Raw genomic sequence first — 16,580 nt, forward strand, 5'->3', positions numbered from 1 at the left:
AGAATGCTATCTGGGTCACTGGATTAACAATCCAGCAATAATACCACTAGGCCATTGCCTCCTCCATTTGTCACTGCTCTGCCCAGTTGACCAGTTCACTGATAACCTCATTATTTATCATCCGACCAATTTTTGGCTTCAAACTTCTTGATCATACCCTTACATTTAAGCCCAAATCATTAATATACAGCAGAAACAGCAAGGATTCTAGAACCCCATTGAAAATACATTTGTAAACATGGAAACATACCTTTAACATCAACCCTCGCTTCCTGCCTCTTAGCCAATTTTGAATCCATTGCACCACTTTACCTTGGATGCCATCAGCATTATTTTCCTAAACAGGGGCCTGCCATGAGATACTTTATCAAAAGCCTTTCCCAAGTCCATGAAGACTACATCAAAATGCATTGTCCTCTTCGCCACTTCTCACCACCCGCTTACAAAGAGAATTTCTCAAAATTTGTCAAAATGACCTTCTGTTAATGATTCCATGCCTTCTTACCTGGCTAACCCGTATCTAAGTGCAGATATAGTCTGTCTTTTAGAATTCTGTTAGCTTCCCAATCACCATAGTTAGATAGACTAGCCTGTAAAGTTTTGGCCAAGATCTGTAGCTTGGGTTGTGGATGAGGTTGTTGCCTTCCTCGCCGAGCTGGTTTGTTCTCATTCAGACATGATGTCACCTAGCATGGTGATGAAATGTCTGAACAAGATCAAGCCAGCTCAGCGAGCAAAATCAATAACCTCAAACCAGCCTGTAATTTCCTGGTCTACCCATCCTTCCTTTTTTTTTTAAAAAATGCAGGGCATTGTTAGCATCTTTATGGTTGTTCCAAGTTCCACACAGCACTGTACTCCAAACATAACGAATACTCTTCTAACTGCCCATATAATCAATAAAAGGCCATAGGAAGCACTGAATATCAGAATTCCTTTGAGAGAAACAAACAAAGATGCCCACTGCAATCATATTCCAGTCCTCTGACACTACAACTGTGGCTAGCAGGGATTTGAAAATTACTGCCAGAGCCCCTGATATGTCCCTCCATTGTTCCTCTCAACAGCATGGATATATCTCACCCAGACCTGCAGATTTATCCACTTTTAAGGCTGCTAGCTTCACTGGTACCTCCTCCCTCCCTATGTTAATTTCTTCCAATATTTCAGTCCTTCACAGTAGAAAAGACAGACAAACAGTGTGAAGATCAAAGTATACACTGAAGACTGTGCCCACATCTTCTGGATCCACACACAAATTATTTCTATGGTTTCAGTTGAGCCCTACTTGTCCCCTATTCTCTTACTTTTTAAGATATTTTAAAATAAAGCTTTAGATTTTCCTTTATTCTACCTGTAATGTCTCACGTAGTCTTTGCTTTCCTAATTTCTTTGTAAAGATCTGCAGGCAGTAATTTATATTCCTGTAGGGACTGCACCTTATTGGTAACTGCTACAAGCTATATGATGTTTTCTTAAACTTAATATATACACCTTGCTGTTCAGGGTTCTCCAGGCTCGGCTTCACTCATTGCCTTCACAGGAAAGTATTTACCTTGTATTCTTGCTATTTGCTCTCTGAATGCCTCCCATTGTTCTGACAATTTTATCTACAAGTAGCTGCTTCCAGGCCATTTGGTTCAAATTGGATCGCACGTTAGTAAAACTGGCTTTTGCCGAGTTTAGAATTTTTATTCCCCACCCATCTTTATCCTTTCCACCAGTACCTGAAATCTACTGAATTACAATCATGATATCCAAAATGCTCCCCCAGGTGATGTCTTCCATTTGCAAGGGCTTGTCTCCAGAACTGCGCTCTTCTTCATTGGGCTATGTAATTGCTAAATCAATTGTCCTGGATGCAATTTAAGAATGTAGTTCCCTTCCATTCCTACTTGACACACAAACTATCCCAGTTAACATTTAGGTAGTTAAAACCCCAGTTACTGTTTCGTTATTCCTAGGCTTCTCTGAAATCTGGTTACATATTTGATTCACTATCTCCTCCTAATGGTTTGGGGACAGAGAGTATACACTCAGAGTGCTTACGTTTTTTTAAACTTCAATTATTTGGCCTATTTGATAATCGTTGAGATATCAACCCTCTTCATTGTTAATTGATTCCTTGATCAACATCTGTGTTATTCCTCAGGGTCCATGCATTTCGTCTTGCTTGAGTCACTTTTTTCCTAATCCAGCCTATCTTTCCTGCTTTCCAAACTGTTTTAACTTCTAATTCATTCTGTTTCTCTCTCCTCTGAAATACTGGTTAGGATCCCAGGCCCCTGCCAATCTAGTTTAAATACAACCCAACAGCATTAGCAAAGGTACCCGGAAGAATGTCGGTCCCGTTCCTATTCAGATATAATCTGTCCAACTCAGTCAATTCCAATCTCCCTCTTCTAATGCCTCTGGAATCAGAAGTCCTCTATTTTGCTTCATCTCTCTAGCCACATATTCACGTGCTCCAACACCACCTCTTATACAGTGTAATTCAGAAATGATTACCTTTGAAGTTACACTTTTCAATTTTCTATCCAATTCCCTAAAATCTGTTTGCAAGACCTATTTCTCTTTCTTCCTTCCTACATCACTGGTCCCAACAAGGTCCACAGTCGCTAGTTGCTCACTGCAGCCATTCAAAAGGATTCTTGATCCTGGCACCCAGTCGATAATACACCATCCTAGAGTCACATATGTGGCCAGCTGTCTACTCACCTTACCAATGAATCCCTTACCACAACTGCTCTTCCACATTTCTTTCTTTTGTACTGAGACAGACAGACAGACTGCCCAGTGTTGGCACCTTTTTCTGTCTGGCAATTACCCATTTCCCCCTCTGCCTGCAATTCATAAGCTGCAGGAGACCCTCAGACCTTTTGCACCATAAGACATAGCAGAACATGTATATCTCAACTTTCCCATCTCATCTATCAATTCTCATCTTGAATATACTCAGAACTCCGAAGATTCAGAAATCAAAAAATCTCTCATCCTAGTCCAAAACAGCCAATGACTAACCTTGTAACAATTACTCTCAATTGTAGAGTCAGAGATATACTGCACAGAAGCAGACCCTTCGGTCCAACTCATCCATGCCAACCAGATATCCTATATGAATGTAGTCCCATTTGCCAGCATGTGGCCCACATCTGTCTAAACCTTCCTATTCATTTACACATCCAGATAACATTTAAATGTTGCAATTGTACCACCCTTCACCACTTCCTCTGGCAGCCTGTTCCACACACGTACCACCCTCTGCATGCAAGAGTTGCACTTTAGGTCCTTTTCGTATCTTTCCCCTCTCACCTTAAACCTATGATCTCTACATTTTGGACTCCCTCACCCTGAAGAAAAGACCTTGCCTATTTATCCTATCAATTCAGCCAGGAAGAAATAGCTTCACAGCTGAGATCTTGAAGAATCTGTTACCAACTCCAACAAGGTCCTAGCAGTTATTCAGATGCTAATCAGCTATTGCATAGACTAAGATGAAGTTAGATTTGAAGGCTCCCTTTATAAATGTAGGCACAAAGACCGTTGGTGCAGAGGAGCTGCACTGCACTGCAATGAAGTGGGGAACAAAGAAAACAAAATTAGAATAGCTTAAGGTTCCCATATTAAAAGGGTTAGCGGTATGCTAATAAGTTTACTTTGGCTACTTCTAGCAAATGCGTTTCTGCCCATCGGCAGAAGTAGCATTTCCATACTGTGGCCAAGCAGATTATTGAAATTTTATAGAAATGGAGTACTTGGAAATCAGGCCAAATGGCTGTTATTGGGTTGTAACAATTCCATGATTCTTCACGTTAGAAATACTCAATAAGTTTGGTAACTTCTGTGAGAAAACAAAATTAGTACTTTAATCTGATGACCTTTCATGCAATGTTATCTGCTTTACATTTTTTTTTACTCATCAGATTAGACTTCAATTTATTCACTAGTGACAAAGCACAATCTCAAAAATTGCAGTATATTTAGGATGGTTTCAAACTGAAATGGAAAACAGTCAACAGAGAGAACTTTAAGACTAGCATAAAGCTGGCAATCTCACAGAGAAAGAATTCCAACTACTAAGGACTTGATCACTAACAAGAGATCCCAAAAAAGCTTCTCAAGCAAGAGAGTTTACAAAACTAAAGACAGATCATCAACAGTATATATTAATGACCTGAATACTATACGAAGTGAATGTACTGTTGCCAGTTTCGCAGCTGACAAAAATAGGGAGGAAAACAACTGATTGAGGATAACAGAGAATCCACAGAGGGATACGGACAGGTTAAGTCAGTGAGCAAAATCTTAGCAGACGGAATCTAGTGCAGAGAAATGAGAAATAATGCACTTTGGCAAGAATAGAGGAGTAACTGTAATTTAAATGCAGAAAGCCTGCAGAAAACTACAGCATCAAGGAATTTAAGAGCCCTCAGGCGTGAGTTAAAAAGACTAGCCTACGTTCACCACATTAATAGGAAAAGCAAATGGACTGTTGGTTTTATTTTTAAAAAAAAGGAATGGAATACAATAAGGAAGTCTTGATGAAACTATACAAGGCACTACATACTCCTAGAATATTGAGGACAGTTTTGGTCCCCTCATCTAAAGGGGAGCTACCATCGGCATGGGAGGCAGTCCAGAGAAAGTCCACTACGTTAATTCTGGTTATGCAGGAATTGCTTCATGAGGATAAGTTGAGTAGGTTGGGCTTGTATTCATTGTAGTTTAGGAAAATGAGAAAAAAGAGACAACACTGAATCAGAAGATTTTAGGAGCCTTGACACAGTGGATGTGGAGAAATTGTGAGGGGATTTTAATATTGGAGGGCATAATCTTAGGGGAAGGGTTCACCATTTGAGAATCTATGAAATTCTTTATTACAGAGGTCGGTGTCATTAAATAAATTCAAAGTGCAAACTTATGTGCTTAAGTTGTATTGTCACATGGATCCAAAGTGTTAATCCTTTCTCCATGAATGTTGCCTGACCTGCTCAGCACCTAATTCCAACATCATGTTTTAACTTGGATTTACAGCTCAAGCTTTAAGCCTCACTTGAAGCATCATCATTATTCTTGCAGGTAAAAATGAACAACATTCAAAAATAGCTCCACGAATGAGTTGAAGAATCAGAATCTTTTTCTGGTATCGTAGAAGACTATGACACAAAGCAACCTCCTATTTTCCTTTGAATCGTGACAAGTCCTTTTGCATCTCTCCAAGGTAGCTTAGTATATCATCCAAAAAGCATCTTTGAACATCATCTTCCTCATCCTTCTAATATCAACTTGTACATGTTGGGCCAAATAATCTGCTTCTGTGCTCTAACTAAACAACGTAATATGAATTAAAACCAAAACTGTGGATGCTGGAAAAACTCAGCAGGACTGGCAGCAGAGAGCAGAGTCAACATGATCCAGTGACCCTTCTTCAGAACACCAAATCTGTTTTTGTAACATGAATTGTTCTCTAATAGAGTTAATTTAGACAAATCAATCTCATTGTTTAGTTGTGAACTTACATTGATTTGAATCGACAGTCCAAGTCACACTAATCTCAATACTTAGATTTAGCACCCAAAAGATAGAACTCAGCTCGCATTGACTTCTGCTGGCTAATTTAGTTCCCAGGAAGCCATGGTTTATTTACTGGAGTAAATATTGGTGCTGATAAAATACACAAACCTAAAATAAAGTCAATCCATACCTGCAATTCCTTTTTATTAGATAGACTCCTGGCCATAGCTTTAGCAGCTTCTACACCGATTGTGTTTCCTTCGAGGCGTAATGCCTGCAGGTGTTCAAATCTGTTAATCTCTTCAATAATCTCAGCAGCTGGGCAAAGGAGAATAAATGGCATTGAAAAACAGGATACCACCCAGCAAATGTCACTAATATATTTTTCCTCTCTAGGCTAAACAATATTGGATCATCCGTAGACTTATAATCCTATTACACTCATCATAAATGCTAAACCTCCCATATTTTAAACATGTCCCCCTTAACTTCAGGTCAAGCAGAACAATTCTGTATTAAAAGTTTCAACTTGGTAATAACAGGAAAATATGAACCTGGAGAACTAGGAGTAACTATGGGATAACTTGTGCTGTATATTTGCCGGAACGGTTTTGTATGGCATATTTTGTACCACATACCCAAACACTCGTCAATTATTTTGTTAGTCAAGAATTTACCCATCTCAGCCTTAAAATTATTTGAAGTAACTGTGCCAAAAATAATTCCACAGACCTCACAGAAAATGTTCTCTTATCTCTGCCTTAAAGGGAGACCCTTTGTTTTTAAATTACATCCCTACATCTCTCCATAAGGGAGAATATCCTTTCAGAATCCACTCTTGTCAAGAGCCTTCAAGATTGCATGTGGTTCAACAAAAGCACTGTAAATCTTGTAAAATACAATAGATACAGGGCCAAACTGTCCAACCTTTCTTTATAAACAAAGACTTCCATCCCAGGGATCATTCAAGTGAACTTATTCTACTTCTGATGCCATTATGCCCTTTGTTAAATAAGGAGACTTAACCGCACATAGTACTCCAGATATGGTCACACCCCATAGCCTGTACACCCGCAGCAAAACATCTTTATTACGTTCACCTTCTTTTTCACTTGCTGTACCCACAAACAGACTGTGATTCACATAGTAGGACACCCCAATTCCACGATACCAGTGTTCAGCAATCTCTAATTAAATATTAGACTTTTTTCTAATCTTCCTTGTGGCATAGTGGCCAAATTCACAACCTTCCTCGCTAATCTCGAACAAATTAAAATACTTGCATCACGAACAATCATTTGATTTCATATTCATGCCAAAAAGTTAAACATCTTCATAATAATCTACCCAATCTTAACCTGCATTCACTGCCTTGTGCTGTGTTTTATCCATCACCCTTGCATTATGAACTTTTAAGTCAACATCTCTGATAACACTGCATCGTGTAAACTTGTCAGACAGCAAGTACACCAACTGTCAGTGCTTCAAACGTCTGTTGTGCATCTTTCAACTCAGAGTCCACAACACGAAGAAATTATGCTTGAACAAAACTTTTTTGCTCAATATCCTGAAAAGAATGTTAACACGTAACAACTGCTGACTGACATGAAATTAAGCATAACATTTAGTTCCTTGGGCCTATTACTCTTTACAATAAAATAATGGCTGACCTATAACCAAAAGTCCCTAACATCTCCCTATGTTAATACCTTGTGGAAAAAAAATCTATTGACTTGGTTTACAATTAAAATTCAATCTCATATCAATGCCATTTTTTGACAGTTCTACACTTCAAAAAATAAAAATCAACCCACATACCCAAGTCCTTCAAAATTTCACTCAAACACTGAGGTCTAATTTTTCAAATAGGCCTCAAACCTAAGAATCCGCTAAGTAGAAATAGTAAGGTATTTTCCTATTTTCCTTCTGTGCTTTGTAAGTTCAAGGCAAGATACCCTTAGATTTCATTTTTTTCATTAACTTAATCCTTCAGTCTCTGCTAAATCTAACCTACATTTCCTACAAGGCCAAAAGATCTTTCCTAAGCTTTGGTGTCCAGGTTCCCTGCTCAAAGTTCCCTAGGTGCGGTCTAACTGCAGCTGCCACATGACTTCTTTCTATCTGTACTTAGTTTGAAGTCAAACTGTTCAGACATTCAATGACACAAAAACAAAAGGATGGACTTGAATCCAGGCCTTCTGGCTCAGAGGTAGGGGCAACATCACAGAAGCACTCCCCAACACACACACATACCGCTCCAGCCATCCATTTGTACACTATTCTTCTAGATAAGGGCCAGTTGGCCTCTTATTTTCTGCACCTGTTAACAATTTAAATATTCATGATTGTAGACCTCCAATGATTATTGATTTTGTTACAAACTTCCACCAATTTCCTTCTTTCTTTTACCCAATATCCCAAGATATCTGATATCCAGTCCAGTCCAATCCACATCAGATTTGTATTCACATACCAGCTTCAGCTGTGTCAAGCTTTAGGGCACGGCCTTTGAAACTCAGCTCTCCCCCACCCACTTGAGTCTTTGCAAGGGCATCCACCAGCTGAGAGATATCCTCAGAAGCCATCTCCTAACACCTGGTGAAAAACAGAATACATTTTAAACAGTCCATCGAGTTTCAAAGCAATTAAGTAAACATGATAAAAACATACCAGTTGAACTAGTTTAAGTCGAGGAGCGTATGATCTGCAGGAAGTATTTTTCCAGTTACGCTACATAAAATTCTGTTGCGTTGGTGATAATCCCCAATGTAATAACATTAGAAAAAAGTGTCCTTCTCCATTAACCCATACATTATAACTCCTTGGAGATTTATCACATCTTGGTGATAATCTTTTCATCAGTGATGCCATTTTAACCTCAGCAACTGTCCAGTCTCCCAAGGAGAAAGATTTGCTGCTCTGCCATACCCAAGATTGAAGCACTCCATAATTGCAAACTGCCTCACTTAGAAAGAAATATCCACTTTGATTAACATCTCAGTTCAACGCTTTCATAAGGCCTGTACTTTTAAATTATTTGAAGAAAAACAGCATTAAACCTCTAGTACAACTTCAAACATATTTTAATGTTGACCAATAGGAAGTGCTTGTTTTCCCAAAAATCTAAACACTACTTTCCAAAAGCGGAGTGAAGAGCTTCCAGCAAGTGTTCCACCCAGGAACGGTGGATTAAAACGACAAATACACTAACTCAAACCTACAACTATCAGGGCATGAGGCATGTCCTCAGCTGCATACCTTCCACAGTCTAGGGGATTTATTGCTTTTAGTTCCTCTGCCTACACTCAAAATATCTCCAAATTGCCAGAGATCTACCCCTGGCCATTGACCCTTCCTCTACGTACATGCTGATGGTGTTCAACTTTACCTCTCCGAGCACCTTCTCAATCTCTCCACTTTCAGGCTACTTCTTCGACATCTAGTCTTGACTAAGTGCAATTTCTTCCAGTTAAAAATTGGGAAGACTGAAGTTATTGACATTAGCTCCCAAAACAAACTAAGAAGGTTGCCGAGAAGAGAAGCAAAGTGAACCAGATTGCTCACAACTACATCAACCTGGGGCTACATTTCCAACTGCATATACTTTCCACCACAAAACTCTACTTCCTGTGGCACAATAATACAGCGTGTTAAAAAAAAGGGACTTTTCTATTAAAAGATCTCCAGGTTCCATAGCTATTGTCTGGCCACCCATTGTTCACATTATTCATCTCATTGGAAAATGGCTGCTCATAATATATCCCACATTAAATTTCACCTCACCCATCATTCCTGTACTTGCTGACCAATGTTTATTTATAGTTCCTCAACATTTCCAAACAGAACACTCAGCCCGTGTATAAATCCCTTAATAAACTAACCACAGTCTCTAATCTCTTCCATCATTTAACACATTCTGAAGCCTTGTGAACTCTCACCTCCCACTGCCATCCTTTAAATAGTTGTGCCTTTCACTACCTAAACTTTAATGTTCTAAAATTTCCTTCACTTTCCCCGCCTACTTAAATGCTCTCCATAAAAGACACACTTTGACTAGAGCAAGCCTCATTATCACTTGCTTTTTGATTATGCCTCAATTAAATGCTTGAGATCATGTTTAAGTATTAAAAGGTGCTTCAGATTAATACATACACAGTACTTATTTGAAGAACACAAGTTAGTTCAACCATGGTTCACTGAAACACTTCAGTTCCAGAATGATGATAGGAAACCCATGAGTAACAGATGTTCTCCTTCTGTTCTCCCGTCTGCCTGTACCCCTTACTGACCTTCCTTACAAAATTAATACAGCATTTTAGACATTCGCATGTTAATTATGGAAATCAGCACATGCTTTACCTTCCAACAGTGCTTGCCTTGCTTCCTCTTCCACTAGTTTCATTCTATAACTGGCAAAAAATTAGGTTCAACAGAGTAAAGCAGTTCTTAATTTTCAACACAAACAAAATTTGCTAAATAATCATTTTAGGAATATGGTTGCAGAGGTTCTGGCAATCCTTCAATATCTCAACCAAATAATGATCTTCCTTGGGATACACAATAAGCACTGTTTTCTTAATTAACCTTGTGGAATGCCATGTCTAATCCCAATTTTATACCCAACTGACATCCAAACAGACCGTTTCCTGCAGAAATTAACAGGCAGTAGTCACAAGTATGCTTCTTTTTCTTTTCTTTAGTCAAACGGTTCAGAGAACAATTGCAACTCAACATCACCCCGCCCACCATTGGCCTCCAGTGAGACCACTGCACACAAAGTAGGAGATAAAACTTGAATCTTCCTCGTTTTCATGGACAACTACTACAACTCCACGTGATGCACTTTCCCACTAAGGTATCATGGGAATGATTTATAAAAGGATTCTGGTTGGTGTCAACTATTAGTTCCCTCTCTGGTAAAATAGTGAGAAATTTAAGGCAATGGTGGAGTTAGAGTGCAAGTTGGTTGTTGAATCGGATACAGGCTCAAGGATGTAAATGCCCTGTATGCCCCTAGAAAATAATTACAAGCCTCAAAGTCACTGTTACACAGTTAGATTTAGGAAAGGCATGATAGTGATGGTAAGATCACTTCATAAGAGTACACCAAGGATTCTAAGGTTGTTCACTGCACTATATTTTTATCTGCAAGATATCTATCATGTAGTGCAGGTACTTCAGAAATTAGAAACAAAAGAGCAATTGTACAAGGTACTGATAAGCATCAATCGCAAACATTTGTGATTATCTTGTAACATTCCCATAAGTTGCCCCAGTTTGATTTTCTTAATAACAGACTTGCATCTTAAGCATTTGAAATGTTATCACTGCCAATGCAATTAGATGTGCTTTATTTTTTACAGACAAAATTCGGGTGCTTTGTTAAGTCTAGTATCTGTAGGGAAGAAATACTAGGTCAGGCCAACAACAGAACTCCAAGCCCTCTTCATGATCAGGGGGCCTTCTATGTCCAGCTGACTAAGCAGAGGCCCTGGTTTAAAATCTCACCTGAACGGGAGCAAATAAGACAACTCAATCCACCATCACTGGAGTGGAAGGAAAGTGATCAGATTCTGAGATTTGGAAAGAGAATTCCATGGCTAAAGAGCCAAACATTTACATAGGGATAGGATTTTTTTGGGGGAGAGTTGAAGTTGAGAGAAGATTGAGTAAAGGAAGTTGGCCAGAAGAACATTCAAATAATTGAGACCGATTTGACAAAGACAAAGAAGAGTTTAAATATCATAAAAACAAATTTACAATAAAATGGTTCACAATCCCATAATGCACAATAATAACTGCAGAGAGAAACAAATGTAAAATGTAAACCAAATATTATTTTAACATTAGCATAATATTCAAACGACTCCTACTAGTGCTACAGTGTTAGATCTACAAACACCTATATTTTAACCTATTTTGGTAGTTTTAACTTAAAAATACCCTCAAAATGGAAAGTTGCTGCCATACAGGAGGCCATTTAGCTACTCATACCTGCTCCATCATTTAGTGAGATGATGATTGGTCTGCAACGCAATTCCGTACATCTTCCTTTGTCCAAAAAACCCTAAATACCTCTGCTAAACAAAGACCTATCAATCCATGATTTTAACTTAATAGATTCATCAACCGCCACCTGCAGCAGTGATCTAAATTTTTACCATCTTTTCCTTTTAACATGTTTCCTAATTTCAGTCTTGTAGGGTCTGCTGTAAATTTGATTGTGCCTATTTCGAGACTCTCAAGCCAGCAGAGAGAAACTATTTTCCCCCAGTATTTCAAACTTCAATCAGGTCATCTTAATTTTCAAAACTTCAGGAAATACAGTCCTAGCCAGATCCCAAGTTCATAAACCAATTTATTAAAACAGTTTGCACTCCCTCAAAGACCAATATAAACATCCTATCGTGGTGCCTAAAGCTGAACACAGCATTCCAGGTGAACAGCACCTATATATACTGAAGCCACCACCAATGGTTACCACCACAAATTCCATGTCCTTGTCAACTCTATCTCTCTTCTAAACAACCAAGGATATTGGCAATTTTCTTGTCCTATTTGAGCTCTCAATGAGATTTCAACCACATTTCTGAGCCACTACTAAAACCATTCATTGCCACCTCCACATAATCTCTCAGCTCTGCCCCATCTCAACTCCTCTGAAGTTTTCATCCACATGTGTATTTATTCCACATTTCTGGTCACCTTCTCACATTCTATTCTCCACAAGCTTGAGGTTATCAAAGGTTCTGCAGTCTTCATTCGTTCTCACACAATATTTTGTTCAGCAGCCATCTAAACTGACCATGGATTTGTCCCCACCCAAAGCTCTAACCTTTAGCCTTATAACCCCCTCCACAGTGTGTGCTGTCTTCTAATTTTGGACTTAAGCATCCACATTTTAATTTTAATTCTTCTTCTTAGCTTCTTTGTTTGAATGATGATTTGCTTCAACTTCAGTTTCAGTCCAATACTGGATCCACAAACCCTGCCACAGGTGGGCCAGGTGATGTTGCTAAAGCAATGGGTGAACACTTGATTATTTTGCGTAATTTCTCCACTGTTTGTGATTGGTTTCCATCTAGACCCATCAGAGATACTCAAATGGATAGCACCTGCATGGCTCCCCATTGAGTAGTTTTGGGCTACAGATCCTCATGATTTGGTCAGGATATCACAATTTTCGGAAAGGCTGAGGGGAAGTCTTCAAAGCGTTTCCCCTAAGTAGTAACTGGCTGTTGAGATGAAGCTCAGGGTACACAGCTTGTTCTCGAAGTCGTGTATCAGGCACATAGATGGTGAGTCCCACTCAATGCAACTAACTGACTGTAACCAGTGTCTCGATGCTGGAGTTGTTGGCTTGAGGACATTGATATTGGAGCAGCTATCCAGCCAGTGGATTTACAGAATTTTGCAGAGACATCACTGGTGATATTTCTCAAGTAGTTTGTGGTCTACATCTTAGACACAAACATGAGAGCTGGTAACAACTGTCTGGTGAACCATGAGCCTGGTATCTGGTTTGAGGTCTTTGTCATAAAAATCTGTTCCTCAGACAGTCACAGGCTATGCTAATATAGAATCCCTACTGTACAGACAGGCCATTTGGCCCAATAAGTCCATTCTGACCATTAAAGAGCATCCCATCTACACCATTCTCCCCACATTGCCAATGGCTAATGCACCTAATCTACACAAGCTGGACACTATGGGCAATTTAGCATAGCCAATGAACCTAACTTGCACATCTTTGGACTATGGGAGGAAATCAAAGCATCTGGCATTAACCCATGCAGACACAGGGAGAATATGCAAACTCCATAGTCACCCAAGGGTGTGAGGCAGCAGTGCTAACCACTTACTCACCATGCCGCCTTTTGGAGTTGATGTACTAATACAACTTTAATGACCTTACCTCCTTCTACCTAGACCTTGGCTCTATAAAATTTCCCTCAATCACTTTGCTATGCTACCTTGCTGTACACCTTTAAAATAATTTAAAGTTTACTTCATGGACCAAGCTTTTGGTCATCTGACCCAATATCTCACACTGCTCAGTGGTTATACAGACTTTATGAAGCAAAATATAAAGTGCCTTGGAATGCCATATTATGATAAAGATACAACATAGACAAGTTCTGATGTTGCTCTAAACCCTTTGCCTCTAAATAAGTCTTTTTGGATTAATTGCTGTATTTATTTCCTTCGGAAGGAATGGCCTAGTGGTATTATTGCTGAACTTTTACCCAAGAAACATATAATGTTCTGTGCACCAAGGTTCAAATTCCACCAAATACCCCGTGTGGGATAAGTGGTGGAGTTGATTAGTTTGAGATTTTAAAAACACACCTGTTTCCTCAAGTCTCTCTGCACTTCTGATTGTTCATTTTCACCCATTCTACCACTTTGCATTCACAGCAGAAGCCTCACATGCCTACACTGAGTTCAATTTATCATGTTTCTAAGCCATTCAGTATTAACACTTACATTTCCATCTGCACTGCTTTCAATGCTGCCTTATCTTTGTGAGCCCATCAGTAATTCAAAATGAGTTTCCATGGAATGTTCAGTGTGCTATCCTATTAATCTACTGTAAACACCAAACAATTAGATTCCACCCTATCCAAGCTGCCCCCACCCCCGCACCACAGAATATCCTAGTTTTCAACCAGCGCATCTCCCCATTCTTCTAAACTAACCTTGCTGACATTTGCTGGCGTGCTTACTGGAAATTGTAATAAGACAGAAATCCTCCATTGAAGTCACTCTGCGACATGATTGCGTGGTGCAAAGGATAGCTTCCAGTATTCCAGGTTCAGATTGCACCAGCCACCAGGGAGCAAGGGAGTACAGCGACATGGACTAACATCTTATTTAACCTGACTCAGGCTGAAGACGCATCCGGTGAGAAAAGGGCATGTACAGACGTCACCACACTTTGACTCACACCCTCACGACATGTGGCCCACACAAGAATCGGAAAACGGGGGTGGAAACATTTTTTCCCCCCCCAAATATAAATTACAACCCGGTTTATATTGATAAAATTATCAAAGAGAAACACGCTTGCACTTGCACTCCCTCCACAACAGGGGATCAAAACGTTCCCTCATCGAATGGAATGATTAAACAAAATAAATTACAAAAGTTACTTCACAATTATCACTAATGAAACATGTTGCTGTGGTATTCCTCAGTTATGCGATTAAAAGAGACATTTGCTGTCAAACTACAACGTTAACTAACTGGCAGGCATTAATTTGCCTACATTTCCATTCACACGAACAACAACAAAAATTAGACGTGACACAAAATTTAAAATTACCAGAAAAAAAGGGTCGAATTCGAGTCTACCGGCTCCGCACGCCTATTTTTGGAGTTAATGGCGGTCAGATATTTTTCAAACCGGCCTCTAGCAAGTTCCGCCGTTTTCCACTTGGAATGTGCTGGCAGCCGAGCGTTATAGGAGTTGTAGTTCTTAATGTCGAGGAAGTACGCTATCCTTGCTGGGTACCCTGTCGACGTATGAACTACAATTCCCGATGGACTTTGCGCAGATTTCCCCCCCCCGTACTAAAGAGAGAAACGGCCGCGAAGGCGAGAGGAGCCTTTTTGGCAGCTTGCTCCACAGCAACCTCTTCAGGCCCAGAGACATATGACAAGCAGCATGCTGTGTACGTTTTCGCAGTTGGTGGCCAGATTCTCTGCCCGTTGAACCTCAGCTAGTTAAAATATCACAGTTGTTTTCGTTTGGTTGGCATCTTTTCGTCCCTGAGAGATACTGACAATGCAGCCTCAGAAACTTGATAAGGTGAAATGGCCGAGTGGTATTATTGCTGGGCTGTTAATCCCGAGACCCAGCTAATGTTCTGGGAATTTGAATCCCACCACACCAGATGATGGAATTTGAAATTCAATAAATATCTGGAATTAAAAGTATAGTGATGACTGTGAATCCATTGCCAATTGTCAGAAAAATCGACCTGGTTCACTAATGTCCTTTTAGGGAAGGCAACCGGCATCCTTACTTAGACTAGATACATGTGATTCCAGATCCACAGCAGTGTGGTTGACTCATAACTGCCCCCTGGGCAATTAGGGATGGGCAATAAATGCTGGCCTAGCCAACAATGCCCTCATCCCATGAATGAATAAAATGAACTTCTTCTGACTAACTTCTTCTGATTTTGGAAATTCTAAGCTTGCCACAAGAGCCAAAAATCAAATTAAAATCCAAAAGAACTGCAGATGCTGTAAATCAGGAACAGAACCTGAAGTTGTTGGAAAAGGTGGGAATGGTCTATGGAAAAGTCACTGAACCCGAAACATTAACTCTGATTTTCTTCCTTCACGGATGCTGCCAGACTTGCTGAGCTTTCCCAGAAATCAAGTTGCCCCTTGCTAGTGGTACACGATCATTTTGGCATCTGCTTCCAGGTTTCTAAAGCCACATGGCACTGTCGTGGCAAATTCCTGCCCATAATTGATATCACTATCATTAATAGTTAGCTCGAGTTTCCCTACTGGTCATTCATCTTGAGGACTTTCTCTTTTTAACATTTCTGAATCGGAGCTTTGGACATTCTGCTGGTCTCTTGATGTGGGCTACCCCTTCATGCAGTTTATCTTTAAAGATATAGCCATCGTCTATATTGTGCAGATGCAGTAAGAACATTACATTTACTCTGGGGGAAAGTGGGGGAATCAACAGGGAGGTGATGGCCTAGTGGTATTATCACTGGACTATTAATCCAGAGACTCAGATAGTGTCCTGAGGACCTGAGTTCAAATCCTGCAACAGCAATTGGTAGAATTTGGATTCAGTAAAATATCTGGAATTAAGAATCTAATGATGACTGTGAGGGAAAGCTCATCTGGTTCACTAATGCCCTTTAGGGCACGAAAGTATCATCCTTACCTGGGATGTCCTACATGTTACTCCAGACCCACACCACAGTGGTTGATTTTTAACTGCTCTCTGGGCAATTAGGGATGGGCAATAAATGCTGCCAAACCAACGGCACACTCATCCCGTAAATGAATAAAGAAAAAAAAAGCCAAGGTTA

The 16,580-nt window shown here is 39.8% G+C and overlaps 1 protein-coding gene across 6 annotated transcripts in view; it reads right to left on the minus strand.

Moving 5' to 3' along the window:
- The window catches only part of LOC125446942 (ran GTPase-activating protein 1-like), a 50,930-nt gene extending 35,977 nt beyond the window's left edge, over positions 1 to 14,953 (minus strand). Inside the window, exons 1-4 of one of the 6 annotated variants that reach the window (XM_059640621.1) lie at positions 14,840 to 14,953; positions 9,874 to 9,923; positions 7,988 to 8,109; positions 5,705 to 5,832 (exon numbers count right to left, since the gene is read on the minus strand). In XM_059640621.1, the coding sequence (XP_059496604.1) occupies positions 5,705 to 5,832; positions 7,988 to 8,099 (240 nt within the window). In that variant the 5' untranslated portion in view covers positions 8,100 to 8,109; positions 9,874 to 9,923; positions 14,840 to 14,953. Of the gene's footprint in view, positions 1 to 5,704; positions 5,833 to 7,987; positions 8,110 to 8,184; positions 8,203 to 9,873; positions 9,924 to 14,213; positions 14,424 to 14,839 lie in introns of those variants that run through there. The other 5 variants (XM_059640624.1, XM_059640622.1, XM_059640625.1 and 2 more) reach the window with 5 other exon arrangements.
- Between the last annotated feature and the right edge of the window lie 1,627 nt (positions 14,954 to 16,580).

This window comes from Stegostoma tigrinum, chromosome 38 (assembly GCF_030684315.1).
Source record: "Stegostoma tigrinum isolate sSteTig4 chromosome 38, sSteTig4.hap1, whole genome shotgun sequence".
Taxonomy (NCBI): domain Eukaryota; kingdom Metazoa; phylum Chordata; class Chondrichthyes; order Orectolobiformes; family Stegostomatidae; genus Stegostoma; species Stegostoma tigrinum.